The sequence below is a fragment of the Carassius gibelio genome, chromosome A6, assembly GCF_023724105.1.
Source record: "Carassius gibelio isolate Cgi1373 ecotype wild population from Czech Republic chromosome A6, carGib1.2-hapl.c, whole genome shotgun sequence".
NCBI lineage: Eukaryota > Metazoa > Chordata > Actinopteri > Cypriniformes > Cyprinidae > Carassius > Carassius gibelio.
In genome coordinates this window covers 23,780,888-23,800,212 of record NC_068376.1, presented here as the reverse complement: position 1 = coordinate 23,800,212, position 19,325 = coordinate 23,780,888, and the positions used below count along the sequence as shown (strand labels likewise).

At 35.1% G+C, this 19,325-nt stretch overlaps 1 protein-coding gene across 7 annotated transcripts in view; it reads right to left on the bottom strand.

The window, feature by feature from the left end:
* The window catches only part of LOC128015806 (calcium-dependent secretion activator 1-like), a 72,084-nt gene that overhangs the window by 46,825 nt on the left and 5,934 nt on the right, over nt 1-19,325 (bottom strand). For all 7 annotated transcript variants that reach the window (XM_052599982.1, XM_052599983.1, XM_052599984.1 and 4 more), the window contains exon 2: nt 3,313-3,426. In XM_052599982.1, coding sequence (XP_052455942.1) covers nt 3,313-3,426 — 114 coding nt within the window. The remainder of the gene's footprint in view (nt 1-3,312; nt 3,427-19,325) is intronic.

The window sequence follows — 19,325 nt, the reverse complement described above, 5'->3', positions numbered from 1 at the left end:
AATATTATTCTTTAAACATAATACTTCAAATATACTCATTTAATGTTTATTCTAAATGTATAAAAATATATATATTGGTGACTATGACTAGCAAGTATGGTTCATAGCTTCTAACGTAACTAGATAACTAAAGCCTATTGGCAATTAGTCTCAGCCTTAGACGTCACAGACCACTGGCTAAACGTCTGATGCATACAGCAGACAAAAGTGGAAACACTTCAGGATTTTATTTTAAAGTCGTCCTCGGATTGGTTGAATTATACAGGATTCCTGGGAGACGTGCGAGTCATGTTCTTTAACAAAGACGCCGTGGCGCCAAAGCACCTCACGAAAGAAGAAAGCTGTCGCGTTCAAAACTGTGATGACGAGCGCTTATCAGGATTAACTAAACGGTGGATTGAAAAATGTAAAGTTTGCAGCATAGAATATTTAAAATATGTCAGAGAGTTTTACACACTCTACTGTGATGATCTTTCCATCGCCTGAAACCTGTCACTGAATGAAAAGGACCGTTGGACCTTTAAAGGTGAGATGGTGATAAAACCAGGAAACAGTTCTGATCTTAAAAAGTTTCACTTGGGTGAATTCTTAACATAATATGTTTTCAGTCACTCCAATCTGCTAGAAGAAATTATGCTTCCGTGCTCCTTTAATATTCTATGCTGTGATAGATACAACATCATCTACAGTGATATACTGCAGTAATATAACCAACGCCATTAAAGCCATGGAAAGCAATGGTTACTGTAAAAATTTCACAGCTTTGAAATGATGGGATCAGTGTGAGCAAAAATATTGCAGTCCTATGCGCTCCTCTGAATTATTCAGAAGATATTCCCTAATTCAAACAGGAATAATGGGAGAGAACATTTGTGATTTTATTCTTAAGTCCAACCGAAATGACTACTGAGTTCCAACTACCTCCTCTTTTCCTGTTCGCAATGTTTCAAATCTGGTTTTATAGATGTGTGTGTAAAACATGGTTTATGTTTTTCCTCAACAACTGGAGTGCTTGGCAGTTGCTTTTCTTCATTCATTAAAAGCCTTTCTGACATTCACTGTTTAAGAAGACAAATAAAGCTTTAAATTGCTGTCTGGTCCGAATCCAGACTGCAGTTTACTGTGAGCTTCTCTTTCCTAACAGACCCTGCAATAGCTTTTCTAGTTGGATCATTAAGGAAACCTGAGGGGGAAAATAGTCTAATTGAGCATGTTTCTGAGAAGTATTGCTACAGTCTAAAAAACTGTACAAATATGGAACAATGTATGTCTTAATATGAATTTTCCATATTGATTTTCACAGGTGGCTTACCTGTATTACACATGTTTTAGGGTTAAAGAAAATGTCCTGGCAGAACATTAGCAGTACCATTTCTGTTTTTCTATGTATTTTATGGAGTGTAGCAGTTCGCAGTTTGCCCATTCTATAACTAACTGCAGTTATATCTGCAAGTTGTAGGCACTATTGTAGACATACACTTTCATTTACTGTATATGGTTAGCTTTAATTCTTGCATTAATTATTAATTTCTCATTTAGCACATAAGGTATACAACACACATGAGAATCTTGTAATTGCTAATGGCTACAAGAATTCATTATTTACAACTTAGGCAATTAAACACAACGCATATGTATTAATGATTTTATATGCGAGGCAGCCTGAAGTATTCTAATAACCACTTTCAGCCATATTGCACAAGTAATTAGCATGCACAGAGGCCCAAACCACAGCAACGGGAAATAATGTGGTGACCTTACCACAATATTTGAATCCATTAGAATAGCAGTCTCTTCACAGAGCATGTGTAAACACTTGTTAATTAGCTAAGGAGAGCTGTCCCCGAAGGGCTATTAAGGCACTCTAATCTCGATGGTAATTCACTTGCAAAGTCATGCCATCTTCTAAATGTTTTGTCTAACCTGCAGTATGGTAACTACAACTGGCTATGTATCATTTCAACACACACTGTACAATAACCAAGGGGTCATTGTTTTTGCCTTCATTAGCTCGAGCTAATCGCCTGAAGGAGAGGTGACCACGACCTCACATGGACAGAGACACCAAACTTACTTTAATTAATTCAGTGCACTAGTCTATAGAGAACAATTTAAAGAATTCACATAAAAAATGAAAATAATAAAACACCTAGTTTATTTCTGGCTGCTTATTCTACTCAAATGTCCCTTATCTAATAATTTTACTGTTAGTTTAAAAGGTACTGTAAACTATTTTTGGGAAGCAAGCATCAACAACTACATGTCAGATTTCATTGAAATGTGCTTTCATATGTGTTTTCGGGAAATCATACTTGTATTTTGTAATAATATGCTCTGCAAACAGCAAAAAGCAAAAAGCAAAAAAAAAAAAAAAAAAAAAGGGGGAGTGGCTTGCACGTTTTTAGCCAATTTGAAAACCAGGCAATTAGAAATGCTCTAATGGTGTGTTTTCATGTTTGCTCAGATGGCCATATTTAAATATTTTTTATAGACTACCATTCCACTATTTCAGGCGAATAAGACTGATTTTCTTAATGATTTTGAATCCTCACCTTTGAATGCTCACCATTGCTGCATTTATTCGATCAAATATCCAGTAAAAACAGTATTATTGTGAAATATTATTATAAATTAAAATAACTGCTTTCTATTTTAATATATATATTAAATATATATATATATATATATATATATATATATATATATATATATATATATATATATAATATATTTTTTATGTATTTGGTCACACTTTATTTTAGGGTCCAATTCTCACTATTAAAAAACCATTAACTATGACTTTTGCCTCAATTAACTCCTTATTTGCTTCTTATTAATAGTTTATAAGGTAGTTGTTAAGTTTAGGGTATTGGGTAGGATTATGGATGTCATGCATTATATGTACTTTATAAGCACTAATAAACAGCTTATATGTTAATAATAGACATGCTAATAAGCAACTAGTTATTAGTGTGAATTGGACCCTATACTAAAGTGTTACCCCCCCCCAAAAAAAAAAGTAATGGTAGTGTGGAAATTCTTATATAGATATAATATCAGTAACATAACGATAAACATAAAATGTACATTTTACAGTTTAACAATATTCTTCTTTGACCAATAAGTCAAATATGAAACCAAAACAGGCTGATAAGTCTGAGGTGCCAGGTTGGAGGCCAATGTGATGCTTAAAAAAGTTAAAGAGTAATCATTGAAAAAAGGCTGCACAACCAATAATGTCATGAAGTGATTACTTGAGCAATTCAAGGGTCAATTTCTGCCTTTCATTCTACTGTTGCAATAATACTTCACCTCAAAATAGCTTTGAACTGCATTGATGAAAGCTTCATCTGCCACAATCTGTGTGTCTCCTTTGAGAAAAGACTCAAAGCGGTCCTTAGTGGTTTGCAGCTGCTGCTTGGTGATCTACAAGAAGAAGCGGGGAAAAGAAAACAATGTCAAAATTCTGATCATTTGCCATCGCAAAAAAATCAAAAATGTTTTCATAATGCATTCATTTGTAGTTCACATAGATAATACAGCATTTTAAAAAGATCTTAGCTTTTTAATCAGTGACTCCATCTAAAATGGTCTCTGTTGAATCTGTTATCAGATTTTGCACATCAGATGGATCCAATTCTATTACGGTGCAAGACTAAAGTAAATGATGTTACCGCAAAAGGGTTAGAGATTTTTCAGAAACAAATGACAAAGCAAAGTTGATTTCCCTTTAGCAAGAGACGTTTAATACATCCTTGTTTTTCTTGAAACACTCCCACAAGTACATAGTCTCTTCTCAAGTCTACACTTAAAAATACCCATTCTGCTTTAAGCTAAAAAAAAAAATAAAAAGAAAGAAATAAACAGACACCCACCTCCTAACTCAATAACAAACACACTCTCTATTCTCACAGTCAGATATCTCTAGCTACATCTGTCTCACACTCATTCTCTCACTTGCATGCTCTAATTTGAACTTCCCTGGCAGAAATTGTGTACCTAAATCCTTCACATTTTTTTTAGATATGTTGATTTTACATGCATAATACATCTTATTTCACCGAATGCCTACAAACGCTTCTACTACCTTTTTACCGTCTCCTAATGTGATTCATCACTCTCTCTCTCTGAATGTCATCAGGGCACAAGATGACAGAGTGACGAACGAGTAAGCAACAGAACGAGAGAACTGTTGTGAAGGAGAAAAAGAGCAGGCCAAACAGTATCCTCCTCCTCCTCACATAAAGCAAAAGAGCGAAGCACTGACTGTGCAACTGTGTTTTATGGCAGTGGTTATCAACTGGTTTTGCATCAGGGCTTAGATTTTACAGTAGATAAGTTGTTTATCATAGAAACAAGCCAAAAAAAAAAACACACACACAAAAAAAAAACACACAAAAAACAACCGCTCAACAACAACAAAAACAACAAAAATTATGTTTTTTTTTGTAATATATAATTTTGTATATTTAAAAATTGTATTATTTGTTTTTGGGGGAATTTGAGAATTCACTATGATATTCTATAATGTATTTAAAATAGCTGTGTTAAGATTTTTAATTTTGGTTTTATTTTCATGTTCAACTGAAAACATAAAAGCAAACAGCTTCGGAACGACATGAGGTCAGTAAATAATGAATAGAGTTTATATTTTTGTATTAAAAATCCTTTTCTTATCCATGAACTGCCCATCAATATGCAAACTTGTGACATGACAGGTTGAATAGGAAAATTGCCAAATCTGTAAACAAATAAACAGCAGTCTAACATATGGAGCAAACACTGGGCCAAATATTGTATTAGGCTGCTGAATATGTGAAATGGCTCACTGGAATACTTTTATTTCCTATTGGTCGATCATGACATTCTGTTGTCAAACATTTTGTTTAATGATCTTTAAACCATATGTAGGGCCACATTCTCATGATGTCCAGCATAGCCAAGTTTAATGTCTTACATGTCCCTCACTCTTTCTTCTCACATTATAAAGAACTCAAATCAATATTTCAGAGGTTTTTATTTATTCATTTGGTAAGTACCAGTGCAATAAGCAGAAGAGTTTACAGTGAGCCAGTCATAATCACAAAACCTAAACCCCCATCTTCTTCTAATCATCTTGTCAGAATAAATTTAGCAAAAAGGACCGGCAGACTGTACATTACCTGTATATTATTTTTTTACTCACACTTCTGCTCATGAGATAAAGGACGACTGATGTGCATGACAATCTTACTTTTTTCAAGATTACACCACTGTTTTTATCATCTCACTGAAACATTCAAAAACCTTTAAATGTGCTCTATTGCTCTGTCATGCATATGGTGGCTTGCTAAGCATACCAAAAAAAAAAAAAAGGTTTAACACGATGTTATGTTGCCGTTTGTCTTGAAACCACCAGTGTGACAAAATCTAAAGGAAACAGTGTTTTTTTGTGTGCAAATGTGTAGGAGGAAGGTGGAAAAGTACAAAGTACCATGTGCCTGTGAGACATCACAGCACCATCTGTGTGTTCATCTCTCTACTACAGTCCTCTCTCTTTCACACACACATAGAGCAGTTGACTTTATCGGCCTCCTCAACTGTCTGTACAGAGAATACTATAACTCCCAACAGCTTGCAGCCCTCAATATTTCAGAGTATGCTTTTCTCTTTGTTATTTCCAGAATAGTTTTTATGAAGGTCAGGTACAGGCACACAGGAGGTGATGTCTGTTAACACTCTGTTAACTGTAGAGCGAGTGTGTGTGTGTGTGTGCACATGTTCCATATGACATGAACATCTAATATCCTTGTATATATAATGAAGACAATCGAATGCAGGTGTTTAAAGGCCCCATTTTCTTTCCTGTGTTGACTTATTTCATACTGGAGGAAGAAGATGAAATAAAAGCGAGGGCACATTGTCTATGAAGAGAAAGATTATACATTTTAAATGCAAAAAAAGTCAAAAGTTTATTTTGTCAATGTTCTGAAGCACACAACTATATCTATTGCCCTAAAAACTTACAAACACGGACTAAAAACCTCAAAACGTACATTTTGATTTCGTAGCACCTTTAATAATGAATGAAGAAATTAAAGAAAGCAAGGTAGAAGACGAAAACATTGAAATGATAATGACGAACCTGACCATAATAACCTTTATATTTACTGGCTCGCAACATTAACTGCACCATTTAAAAGATACAATGATACAATATGGATGCCATTTCTTAAATTAATCTGCAATAAGGTAACAATAAGGTTCCATTGGTTAATGTTAGTGCAAGTTCATTTTAAATGGGTACATTTTGCCTTATAAACAAGTACAGTAAACCTGGAGCTCTTTTAAATCACAGTCTGATTTTTGTTTTAATCAGAAAGAAAGAAACAACCAGCCCTATATGTTGGACTACACCGATTTCTGTCCAATTAAAAGCAAGAATAAGTATTTTCCTCCTCTGCAACTGACTAGCAAAAACCAATATATCTAGTTCTACTGTAACATCATGTTTCAATAGGAAATATCTCAAAAGAGAATGGAAAACTGTGCTTGTGAAGTGATTTCTCCACTGAGCAATTTGGTAGAATCACCTAACAAGACAGAAATAAAATGGTTCATCAGGGCTCGAACATTGTTGACTTGTCTCTTTCAGCTTCAGCTAATCAGACTCAAGACACTCCTTCTTTGGAAATGCTATCGCAGTGCTATTTACTTCAACCTCACCTGATGAACCCATTCTCCTGTTATAAAACAAATCATTTCAGCAGACTTATCTTATTTAAAGCGTCATTTACATTTCATTTCTGTGAAAAACAAAAGTGTACATTTTCTATTGTGCGAATGAAGAAACAGCAGAATAAAATGCGGCACTCTTTCAGTTTGCGTGCGCGCGTGCACACTCAGCAGCAGACTGCAGAGTCATTAGTAATTATGATAATTGCATGAGTGCAGCAGCTTTTGCTGTGGGCCAGAGATGATGCATAAGAAGAGAGAGAGAGAGATAGATAGATAGAGAGAGAGAGAGAGAGAGAGAGAGAGAGAGAGAGATTAAATATAGATGAGTGATTTCAATGTTACTCCATAGAGGGGGGATGTATCATGTTTACATTCAATAATTAGCATCTTAAAAGAAATTAAACCTTATTTAATTTTAAGTTATCTCACTGTAAATTTGTTTTTTGAATTTCTTACATACTAGTCTGGCTGGCATCAAAGAAAGAGGTAGATGAAAAAATGTTACATAACTGAATGGGGGAGAGAAAATGGAGGTGTTTGCCAAATTTAGACCCAGACAACTAAATGAAACGGAACAAGAGGCTGAATTGAAATGAAACACACAAAGCCAAATTCAATATAGCACTCTCATCGTAATCATTTGTAAGTACATTATGTAAAACTTAAATGGATCTTTCACTTGCTTTCAAAGTTTATCTTAGAAAAGTCCTAACAATTTTGATTAAAGCCATTGTACGTTGAATTAAAAAAGATAAAATAAAAATAAAAAGTCTGTACGATTTTTGAAAGACACTTTTGAATGAATTATCTTATGTTCATCAATGCTACATTTATTGAATTAAAAAAAGTTAAAGTTAATTAGAACATTTATTTGAAAAAAACTTAACATTTTTGTAACAATGTAGAAGTCTTTCCTGCCGTTTTTGATCAATTTAAGGCATCACTGGTGAATGCAATAATACATTTATTCTGAAAAAATCTTACTGACCCAAAGCTTTTGAATGATATTCTGCAGTACTTTCAGCATCTGGAAAGGTTCCAACACTTTCCTGTAAGCTATTGAAAAAATAATGCATCATTATATTATATTATATTATATTATATTATATTATATTATATTATATTATATTATATTATATTATATTATATTATATTATATTATATTATATTATATTATATTACATTATATTATAGTTCTTCCTGGGAAATAGTAATATGTGTTGCTTTGGGAAACAGGTATTGGCCTATAGCTAAATACATACTATCATGAAATAATTAACAATTTAAATAATTTAAATTAAAATAATATTTTAAATTGATGATATAAGACATACTTTATATTATACAATTCCATATCTATTATGAGTAAAAACTGAATGAATGAGATAAATACTGTAATTGTGATTCCACACAAACTCATTATGCTGTGCCATTGAGAATATCAACACATCAAATACCAAAGGGGCCACGCACTTTCTAGCAGAACATTTTTAATGCTTTCTGTTCAGTAGATGCAATTAATAATCAGGATAATAAACAAACAAGCATGTAGAATACCATCCACACACATACAAAATCCTTGAAAGAAAAAAATACTAGCAGCAAACTGAGCAAATAGTGTCAAATAACATGAACCCTCTGAATACAGGTTTCATTCTTGAAAGCAGATTTAGATTAGGAACTCTAGCATCACAAAACTGCCATAATGAATCATTCCCAGCTTCACTGGACTCCCTGGAACTCATCTGCCAACGGGGAACAGAGTGTTCTACATTGTCCTGCAGCCTGCAACTCTTTTCCTCCTCTCCCCTCCCTGCGTCCCTCCATGGCAGTTTCTATGTTTAGCATGATGCTCTGAGCAGGGCTATGAACCCGCAAAGCCAGTGCTGAAGATAGCAGCTGGTTAGTTTTGGTGTCTCTGAGCCACAAGGCAGAGAGACCAGCCTTCTACTGTGCAGTCCCTGCAAGCACATTACATCATTACACATTACAAAACCTGAATTTAGCATTTCATACATGCTGTTAAAGGGCATCCTAAAATCTCCATTTTGAATTTCATTCAAATTCAAATTCTTTAGCATAACTGAACCTTGTGTCATCATCCATATTTAAGATGATTATGATAAACAATTAAATAAGAGGATGAAGAAAAGAAAAACCACTAACATCGGATATTTGACAATGGGTTTATGCAGCTTATTAAACAAAATGACATTTACATTACATTTTAGACTAAATATCTCCGGTTACTTTGTCTGTTTTTGCGTCAACAAACCTATTTTCAAACATACTGTAGTCACAACACAGTCGCGGTGTAGAGCAATTGGCTGAATCTGTGTTTTAAACAATTCAGCTAAGTGGATGTGTCAATGAATTATTCACAAGAAGTCACTTTTTTGTTCCTGAAAGAATCAGCATTTTGAACAACAACAAAAAACAAACGTTTCAGTGAGTCATTCAATGAGTCGTTCATAAAATCACTTCTGTTGAATATGCAGCTATTAGCATTTTGAAATAATTGGTTGAAGGAATGAATCAATGTTTCACTCAAAGTCAGTCACAGGTCGCCATCTACTGCCTTAAGTGTAGACAGTTCTTTATTCCCTGGCTGATTGACATTTTTTATAATGAATATAATTTAATTAATTTGCTACTGCCATAAGCTGAATTTAGTACACATAAATGTAAACATAAAAAAGGAAACATTGATTTAAATTTTGAAGACAGACATTCAGTAAGGATCATTTCAAATTTGTAAAATGGGTTAATGCATGTAAATATGTTTTTAATATAGCCTTTCTTTTTAATTTACCTTTTTGTACAGCCCCCTGGCTGTGCATTAAAAACCAATTAGCCAAGAAAGACTTTAAAAAGTTATTTGTTTCAGATTTACAGTATTTCAATATTATGATCTTTTTTTGTTGTTGTTTTTTTATCCCAATAAAATTCCCAAATTATTCCCCTATACTGATATTTTCTACTTTGTATTCGCCAACTTGTTCTTTATTTTTTTTAATTATATATTATCCTTTTAATTTAAGTCTTGTGAACAATATGTAAAACAACAAGAAGAAGAAAAAAACAGTTGTTTTGTTTACAGAACTATTGTACAAAAGCAAAAATGACTCTCAGTAACAGCCGTGCTGACAGTCAATACTAACACTGTAATAAAATATTCCTTTCTAACAAACCCAAGCATATACAGAACTTTAGCAGAAACAAAGCCTGAAGCAACAGAAGCTCGCTTCAGAGCAGTAGTGTTCAGGGAAATGCAAACAGATTATTTTGCACTTGCTTACATAAAACTTCACAACACTCCAAGATGCCTTCTTCAATATGTTTAATTGAATCCCTGGACCTCAGATAGTATGTACGCATGTGTCTTCTTGTGTACGAACATTGTCTCATCAACACGCTATTGGTGTATTGACAGCACAATAAAACTATGTGATGTTGGATTTGGGTGCGGGTGAAGTATCTATATGCAGAACGGAGTACAGTGCTTCAACAGATTGTGAAACCGTAGCATTTTAATCACACTTTCAAAACAGAGCCCACAGCTAGACTTTTCTTTGGCAGAAGCGAGCGAGGCAAGAACAATACATGTTCAGAGTGAGCAAGGGAGTAAAGTGGGGGAAATGATGGAAAAAAAAAAGTCTCATGTGATGGACGGACAGAGAGAGTGCCTTTAGAAGGTTTTTGGTGCTTCTATGTGAGCTGAAAGGTATCAAAGTATGAGACACTGTGTGACAAAAAGCTACCACAGCATGCTCAATATTAGTTGATGGGCGTGTGTGTTTCGCTCTCAGAGAAAGCTAATGATTGTGTGTGTGTGTGTGTGTGTGAAAACACTTGCCTGAAACTCCAGTTATCCAGCTAAAAATAAGAACCTGTGACATGTGACACACAGACTCTGTAAGATGGCTTCCTCCTGTGAAGAACTAATGTTTCTCTGACAAAAAAGCGACATGCACATGCCTCAGCCAAGTGGATTTTGAAGGCAACTTAAAATACAATTTCAAACATAAAAAAAAAAAAAAAACTTCAGTAATTGTAAGTATTTTGCACATTAATTGCTTTCATATTCTGAGCTATTCTACTTGTCTGTAAATAGTAGCCTATGCTTTATTAATAAGGTGTGTCCTCCAGTGTCATTGTTTCAGTAGGATGCATTAAAGGTGGTGTAAGCGATTTCTGGTAGCCAGTGTTGACATTACAAATCACCAAAACAAACATGTCCCTACCCCAAAATGGTCACGCCCCTATTTTGATAGCTCTGCCCCACACATACATATGCAACCCTGTCAACGATTAGTGCTGTGAAACGAAGCAAAACCAATGTTACACCGTGTCTACACCAGACACGAGTGGGGCAGCCCAACAGAATACTATAGAACTCATTATAATCAGTGCTGCTGTCTACACCATAGATTTATATACATATCTAAGATATATAAGAGATCATGACAAATCCCTGACAGATAACCGCAGCTGCTTTCTATTTATGACACATTGAAAAACATTTCTAATGATTTTCAACGGTCGCTTTGTCGCATTCAGTGTACTAGACAGACTTTAGCTGACACTGTATTACTCAACTATTGAGAGGAAACAAAGCAACCGATTGCAGGCCTTCAGCTCCTTGAGTTCTCTCCAGCACTGGAAAGCTGATCCGATGGGCCCTATTTCTTGGCTTATTGCCTTAAGCCTTTTCCTCTGTTGTTTTTATCCACCATCTCCATCTTTCTGTCGCTCAGCTCGGCTAATGTCCGTCCTGTGCACTGAACGCTCTTTCCTCCACATCATAATGTAGAAATGCCCCTTACTGCTGATAGGCTACAAGTTTTTTTGATACTCGGCCCAAATCGGTTTTCTAAATTGTTTTTGAAAAATTACTTCCCCCACTTTTAAGCAACGTTAAGCGTTTGTGACAGTCCATGGCCACAACCTTGTGCCAGTGGTACAGCATACGACGCAAATTGCAAGAAAAAAAAGGAAAAATATAAAATCATTCAGATTTTATTTATTCAAACCATCATTTCTGAAGTCACAATTTAGCAAAAAAATATGTCCTCCAACCAATATGCCTGCATAGGTCATTTGTCCAAATCCCTGAAATACGACCCATTAGAGCATATGCTACAATTACGCCGCTATCGGCAACAATAGACACTTTCATATTAATGCTTTTTACTCTTTAATCTGTATCATAATTTAGGTTTCATATTGCTTATTTGCTAGAGAATTGTGTTATATGACAATATCCGATCATAGGTTCGACACTGTCATGATTTTAAAACTTTAAAACATAAATATAGGTCATAATTGTACGAACAAGACGTACACGCTGTAGGGCCGTTTTTTTGTTGGAGCAAAATTAAAATTTGGTTTAATTTTTATTTTTGTATTTTGTTTTTGCACCACATAGTCTGAAAATGTTACTGTTAAGCATTACATGGGGGTTACATTTTGTATTTACTGATGTCTATGCTCTTGAATTTCAATAATTATAGCTGAAATAGAGCTAACATGTTTTGCGTTTGAGCTAATGCTGTTACTTTTTAATAATTTGTTCTTGTGGTGTTTTACAACTATTGAGAATGGTACCCAATGTCTATAAACGCTTACACATTGGGGTGGCAAGTTAGTCTGTGACTAATCTGTAGTGAGTGCTACAGATGCTGTTGGGGAGTATGGTATGGAGACTGTGGACCTGAGCCAAGATCTGTGTCTGTCATTTGTTTAATTTTCTCCTTTTTCACATGAGTTTTGAAGTTGGACTTCTGTATGCCTTTAAAAAAGTGTCCCCTTTTTGAATGTTTTGTGATTATTCTTAAAAGAGTGTATTTGTCTCCTTTGGCCATGTCTTATCCCATCTAATGCACAAAATGGGCCAAGCCTGCTTCTGCTGCTCCCTTAAAAATAATAGGATAAAATGGGGTTTTGAGGAAGCTTTCATGCTTCAATGTAATGGATGCTTTCTTCATGTGTTCAATGCTGAAATAGAGACCTTGAGAAAAACAGAAGGTCATATCGACCTGCCAGGAAATAGAGGAAAAGGGAGAGACAGGGACTGAAAGGAAGGAGTGCTAGTGATGCTTAATGGATTATAGGATATGGAAAAAGCTGTATGGGAGGGAGGAAAGGAGAGAGTGTATGTTCTGGTTTACAAGTTGGAGAGTGGGTGTGTGTGGCGGTGATGGCACGAGAAAATTCTGTCACATGCTTTAGAAAAAGGGTCCAGGCAGGGACCACAACAGCTAGTTACTGCTGTTCATCACACTAGACTGTGACACTATCCTCCTCCTCCACTCTGGCTAATACTACTTCCTTTCATCCTACATTCCATGCCTCTAGGCAAAAAAACCCTGCAGACTTATCTAAACTACTGTTCTGTCTCAAAGCTATAGACCTATTGGCCAGACTGATTAACTGGCAGTTTTGAGATTCCCAGCATCAGACAGCCAATAACTGTTCCCACTTGACTAATTGACTTGTGTCCAAATCTACAAATAGCTTTAAAAATGAATAATTTATTTAGCCTTGGTTGCACATTAAAATTATACAAATTCAACATATTCCTTTGTACGCCAAATCAAAGTTAGTTTTGGCTTGCTTCTGCATTGTAAAAACTAGAGAATCGTGTTATTATATCTCTCACCCCTAATTGAGCTGTCTATCTTCAAAGTGCACAAATATGAGAGGCCAATTAGTGCTGAATAGCAACATCTAATTGATCATGGGCAGGACACTTTATTTGCATAAATATTAGAAGTCTCATTAGGAGCTTCATTAGGGCAGAAGTAAGTTATCCATAGTTCCTGAAATCTAAGTGTGAACGCACATTCATATTTAGATATCATCTTAATTACACCCAACCAAAGACAAATGCACATGCGAGAGCAAAAGACATTGCCTCCTTTCCTGACCCATCTGTTATGTAAATGCACTTTATGATAGCTTGGGTCTCTTATTCAGTCTTAATATTTACAGAAAATAGTTTTTGCTCAAGCAGATGTCACTTATATCGCTGTCTTTCTCAGATTTCTCTTGGAGCAACACTTATTTAAATAGCCATAAAAAAATCACACATGTACAAAACCAATACAAACACAAACTTCCACACATGCTGCAATGCCCCTAAAAATTTTAACAAATATCAACACATTTTCAGCAAAAGCAAACATGTTCAAACACACACTGCTCTGGCTCTTTATAAATGTAAATACACTGTTCCAAAAGTTCAAACGCAGCCTTCAAAATGAGCATTGATTAATGAATATGGATGCATAACATTTTCTGTTGTCCACATTTACATTATTTATAATCAATTTCAGCTTCTGTAAAGACCTTGTATTAAATTAGATTTAGATTATATAAAATCACAAATGTAATATTTATGTTATATTTATATTACATGCATTGCAAATTTAGATATAATTAGCTTTTTTATATATATCAATATAATTCATAAATCTACATTTATCATTTTAAGAGAGTTAAGCTAAATTTACCCCAGAGCTGGGTCATACATTAATTAAAGTAGCACTAAAAATAGGCACCATTTATTCCACTGTTTAATAATTCACACTCAGATGTGAATAACCTGTAATATAAAGGAGGTTTAAGGACCTTCCAGCTGGATGTTTATTACTTCTGACAAAATGAATCTGCCAGTCTCTCACCCTCTCTTTCTCTCCTCACCTGTCCATTTTCTCTCAGTGTGCTTAATGAACCGATAAATTTCATCCCTCTCTCCCTGATATATTAATAAGGTAATTTCAGAATCTCCAAATCTCTTCAGAGGAGATCCAGCTCTGGCCTTTCAATCAAACATCCTCTTATCTCTCCTAACTAACTCCTGCTTCATCCAGCTGCCATAACCGCTGCTGTCTCTCAGGTCCTCCTAATCTCCTGTCTGACCTCCAGTCTCTCTCTATTATTGTCATTGTCACTGCAGTTTCCCCAACCTGTTCCCTTCAAAACAGACCCGTGTCTCTCCTCTACCCTTATATAGTCCCTTCCCTATTATGAATCATTCAAATTAAACATTAATTTCTATGATTTCCTTATTGTTTTAAATTATTTTTTAAATTATTTTAATGATAACATAGATATTTTTTTTAATATAGTATTGGAATCTCCATAAACAACCAGCAGACTATTTTTGTAACATTTTGTAACTTCATGTATGGTGCACATGATTTTGATTTTACAATGATAGATTTTTAGTGGACAATTCTCACATCTACTGTATGTCTCTGTAAATTAAAAAAGGAAAAGAAAAGAACTACTGGTCAAATAGGTCAAGCAGAGATAGTCAGAAGATTTTGATGTGCTTTCTAACTGTCCATCATTTTGGACATTTATGCCAGTCTGACAGTGTGACAGCTGAAATATTCTCATTAAATGGCATATTTACCTTCATTGTCAGTTGTTAGTTTGTTGTGAACTAATGCTATTTGTTTTTGGCAACACTGACACTTTGAGGGCTCTATTTTGTAAAGATGGGGGCTTGTCTGTTCAAACTGCAGTGCAAACTATTGGATATGTTTAAAAGCAAATATCTGGTTTCATGCATTGTGAAAAAAATGCAGAATTTGCTTACATAACTGTATTCTAAAATACATTTATCAGTAATCTGACACACACACACACACACACACACACACGCACACACATACACATACAAAGTTGTGTCCTGGTATGTCACAAAAACATGCCCACGCCCACGCGCGTGCACACACACACACACACACACAAATAGCAAATATAACGCGGACCCATTAATCTACCTCACCCACTGACCTGTTTTTAATTAAATCACTCATAAAATCACAACCCACAATGTATTATTGTTGTTACAGATTGTTTAATACGGTATGTGCAACATTTGTCTGGGAATTTTTTTTTTTCTTTATAAACCAAGCATCACTTGAATTTTAATTTCTAGTGACATGCATTTGGGCTTATTAATGCAAATTCTGTTTTACATCTTGTTTTTCACATCAAAGCCCATCACAGACAAGACCAAAAGAGACTGATTATATTTCTTGGGGGATTTTTATGTCTTTCTTGCTTCATATTTTTAAGTTTTCACTGCTCTACAAAACTATAGTTGATTTATGAAAGTTGGTCTCTTCAAGGTATGCATTATTCAAAGATGTCATTGCAATGAAAGTCACCATGAACTTCAAATGGACAAGTATCAAGCAATTTGTTTTATTAATATCTGGTCTTGTCATATTTTTGAAATTTATCATAGATTATGACATTTTTTATAGCTGTCTATCCTCAAAAAAAAAAAAATTCTTGTCTCATCATCTGCTAGTTTCATGTTTCACACTGATAAGAAGCTCTCCTTTTGCTTAGCAATCTGACCAGCCTTTCAACATGTGTGTGGGACTGCGACAGAGGTTTCACACATGCACAACCATACACACACACACAATACAATACATGCTGGCAGTGTCGCTCCGTAAAAGTCCTCAATTGGAAATCAGTGGAGAATGAAACTGAATTTGTGAGACTGGCAACTCGATGCAGGCATGGTAACTTCATCCATCATACAAAGCTGCTCAGGTTTTCCTTCTTGTCTGAAAAAGAATAAAATCATGTGGCCAGCAGGCCAACCCAGTGGGGCTCTTAGACCATATAGTGTCCTGTTGGGTCCATCTCTTTGAGTTTGATTGTGCTAAATACTATGAAAAAAAACAGGGTTTGGTTTAATTAATTTCTTATTCACCCATATTTCCTGGTCTTGCCTCTTGTAATAAATAAATAAATAAATCAGTATCTTCTTTTGCAAGCCCTACAACAATGCAGAAATTTAATTGGTTTCTAAAGCCTTTTATGTGGGACAGGCATTAATTCTTCTCAGTAGATGCTATAAACAGACCCTCATTTTAATATGTGAACACAAGACATTGCATTAATAAAAGTATCTAGGTGATGCATTTCATTTGAGACCAGCATTTCAGTAAATTTCCATCCAATTCATTCATAAACATTTGTGTGTGATAAAATTCACACATTTACTGTATGTAAACAGCATAGGTTTTAGATTTCAAACAGGCATCACTAAAGGCTTGTACATAAAAGTATAACACTAAAGTCCCTTTGCACCATTTTTCACAAGGTCAACAGCCTTTACAAGGTGTGACTGTGAAACACAAACAATAGTCAAGCTAAGGCTGTCAACATGTGATATCCCACACAAATGCACACAACAGCAGAAAATAATGCAGATGTGCAACTATAAGTGATGTGTATTTCTTTATCTCTGTATAAGCTTGATCCTGACTCCAATTAGGAATGGTAAAATGTAACAAAACAGTTCTGCCAAGATCTTTAATGTACATATTTATGTATTTAATGCATTAATATACCAGTTCACTAAACACGTTTCAGCAAATTCTGAAACATTAAGGGCCCTATTTTAATGATCTAAATGTAAAGTGTAAAGCGCATGGCGCAAGTGCACTCTGGGCTTGTCCAAATATACTTTTGCTATTTTAACAATGGTAAAAAGGTTGGCACGCCCGGGCACATGGTCTAAATGGGTTGTCCCTTTTCTCTTAATGAGTAATGGGTGTTTTTTGGGCTTAACGTGCAATAAACCAATCAGAGTCTCATCTTCCATTCCCTTTAAGAGCCAGTTGCGTGCCATTACGGATTTGCTATTTACACGGTGTAATTTGGCAAGCGCCAAGACAGAACGTGTCTCCGAGATGAAACAGAGCTGCTTGTTTGCCAGCAAATAGATAGCCTAATTCTGATACATGCGATGACTGTCCATTATGACATGTAGGCATTTATATATATATATATATATATATATATATATATATATAATTTGCCTACAAAAATTCTTATGCATAGCAATCCTTTAATGTTTTATATTTGGCATGTTTGTGTGATGCTGTGCATCCCTGTGTTTAATAAGCAGCGTGTACGCGCATTGCGGACCCACCTATACTAACACGCTCTTTAAATAACAAAGAAAAAACTTTGCGCCAGACTTTGAGTTGGTCTATGGAGCAGTCTATTTTCAGCTTCTTAAAATAGCAATGCACCAGCAATGCACCTGAACAAACCTCTTTTTTAGACCAGCATGCCCATTGGCGCACAAATTGGCACAAATTTTAGACAAAATATAGGCAGTTATTTAGTCTATTTTGCTCCACCAATGGAAACAGTTTTCAGCAAAACTACAACAGAATACCATTGTATGAAAGATAAAAAATAATCTTGATAAAAAAAAAGATTGAAATAAACATAAAAAAGAAAAGGGCAGGAAAGGAGACCTCATCTGTGTTCCTGTAGCTCAATTGGTAGAGCACTGCACTATCAAGTGCAAGGTTGGGGGTTCGATTCCCCAGGAACACATGATATGTAAAAATTGAATGCACTGTAAGTCGCTTTGGACAAAAGTGTCTGCTAAATGCATAAATTTATTTATTTAATTTAATTTTTAAATTTATCTGTAGATAAATTCAGCTGAATTTACAAAGATTTGCTTAGTTAAGTAAAAGACAATAAGCCTTCGAAAGCTGACATCAGCACCAGTAGGAGGAGTGATCTCTCAGCACGATGTACATACAGGGAAGTATGTACTGATCTAATGCTAATCTTAACACTTCAGTTTTTAGCTGGAGTGTGTAAGGGCCTCTGATGTGCCCTTGTTTCAAAACCACCTTATCTGCTAAAAAAGGGGGACATCTACCATCTATCAGTGATGAAAATCAAACACGGGAAGGATACAGATAATTGAAATTCTATCCTCCCCCAAGGCCCGTGAACAAAACTGGTGAGAGATCTTTATCATGTGCCTGTATCGTCTGGGGTTCAAGCAAAGGCTGCGGGCCCAGACCAGAGGCTCATGAGAGCAGATACAGGGTGAGTACAGGAGATGCAGCTGACAACATACAAATTAGTCTTAGGCAGTACACACAGTACAAGTGACTACCTGGACTGAAACTAGGAAAGAAAATGAAATGTGTCTCATATAGAAGCAATGAGTCTTTATTCAACATTATTGAATTTTACAATGAACTGGCTGAGCATTTGAAGGCTGAGTAGTGAGCAGTTTGCTGAAGATGTGAGCCACAATAATGAAGTCCTTTAGATTCAATACACTTGGATGGAAAAACTCCAAACATAGGAAGGTAGCCTTTTAGAAGACCAAAGATTTTAAATCTAATTCTAGATTTGATTGCTTTCTACTGTAAACACTGCATTCTTGGACGCTTAATAAGGTATTTTGTGAATAAACAAAAATTGAATACGTTTTGTTATGATAGCCAGCAGGTACCCTCAGTGATACACAGGAGTAGAAAAGCATGTAAAATTGGCCGCAAATGTAATAATAATATACCCAATGTATGGCTGTGATTTATAAGTGAAGGAAATAAATGTGAAACTCCGGTGAGACAGAATGCTTTATATTATTACAGCAGAGCATAATGTCATTATATATGGCTTTAGTTAAACTACATTTAGAATGACTTTAGAGAACAGAATGACAATTTTCCTTGTTGCAAGGAATCACCGGCATGACCTAGCATTATGTTGTAGGTAACATTATAATTGACATTTGGATATGAACC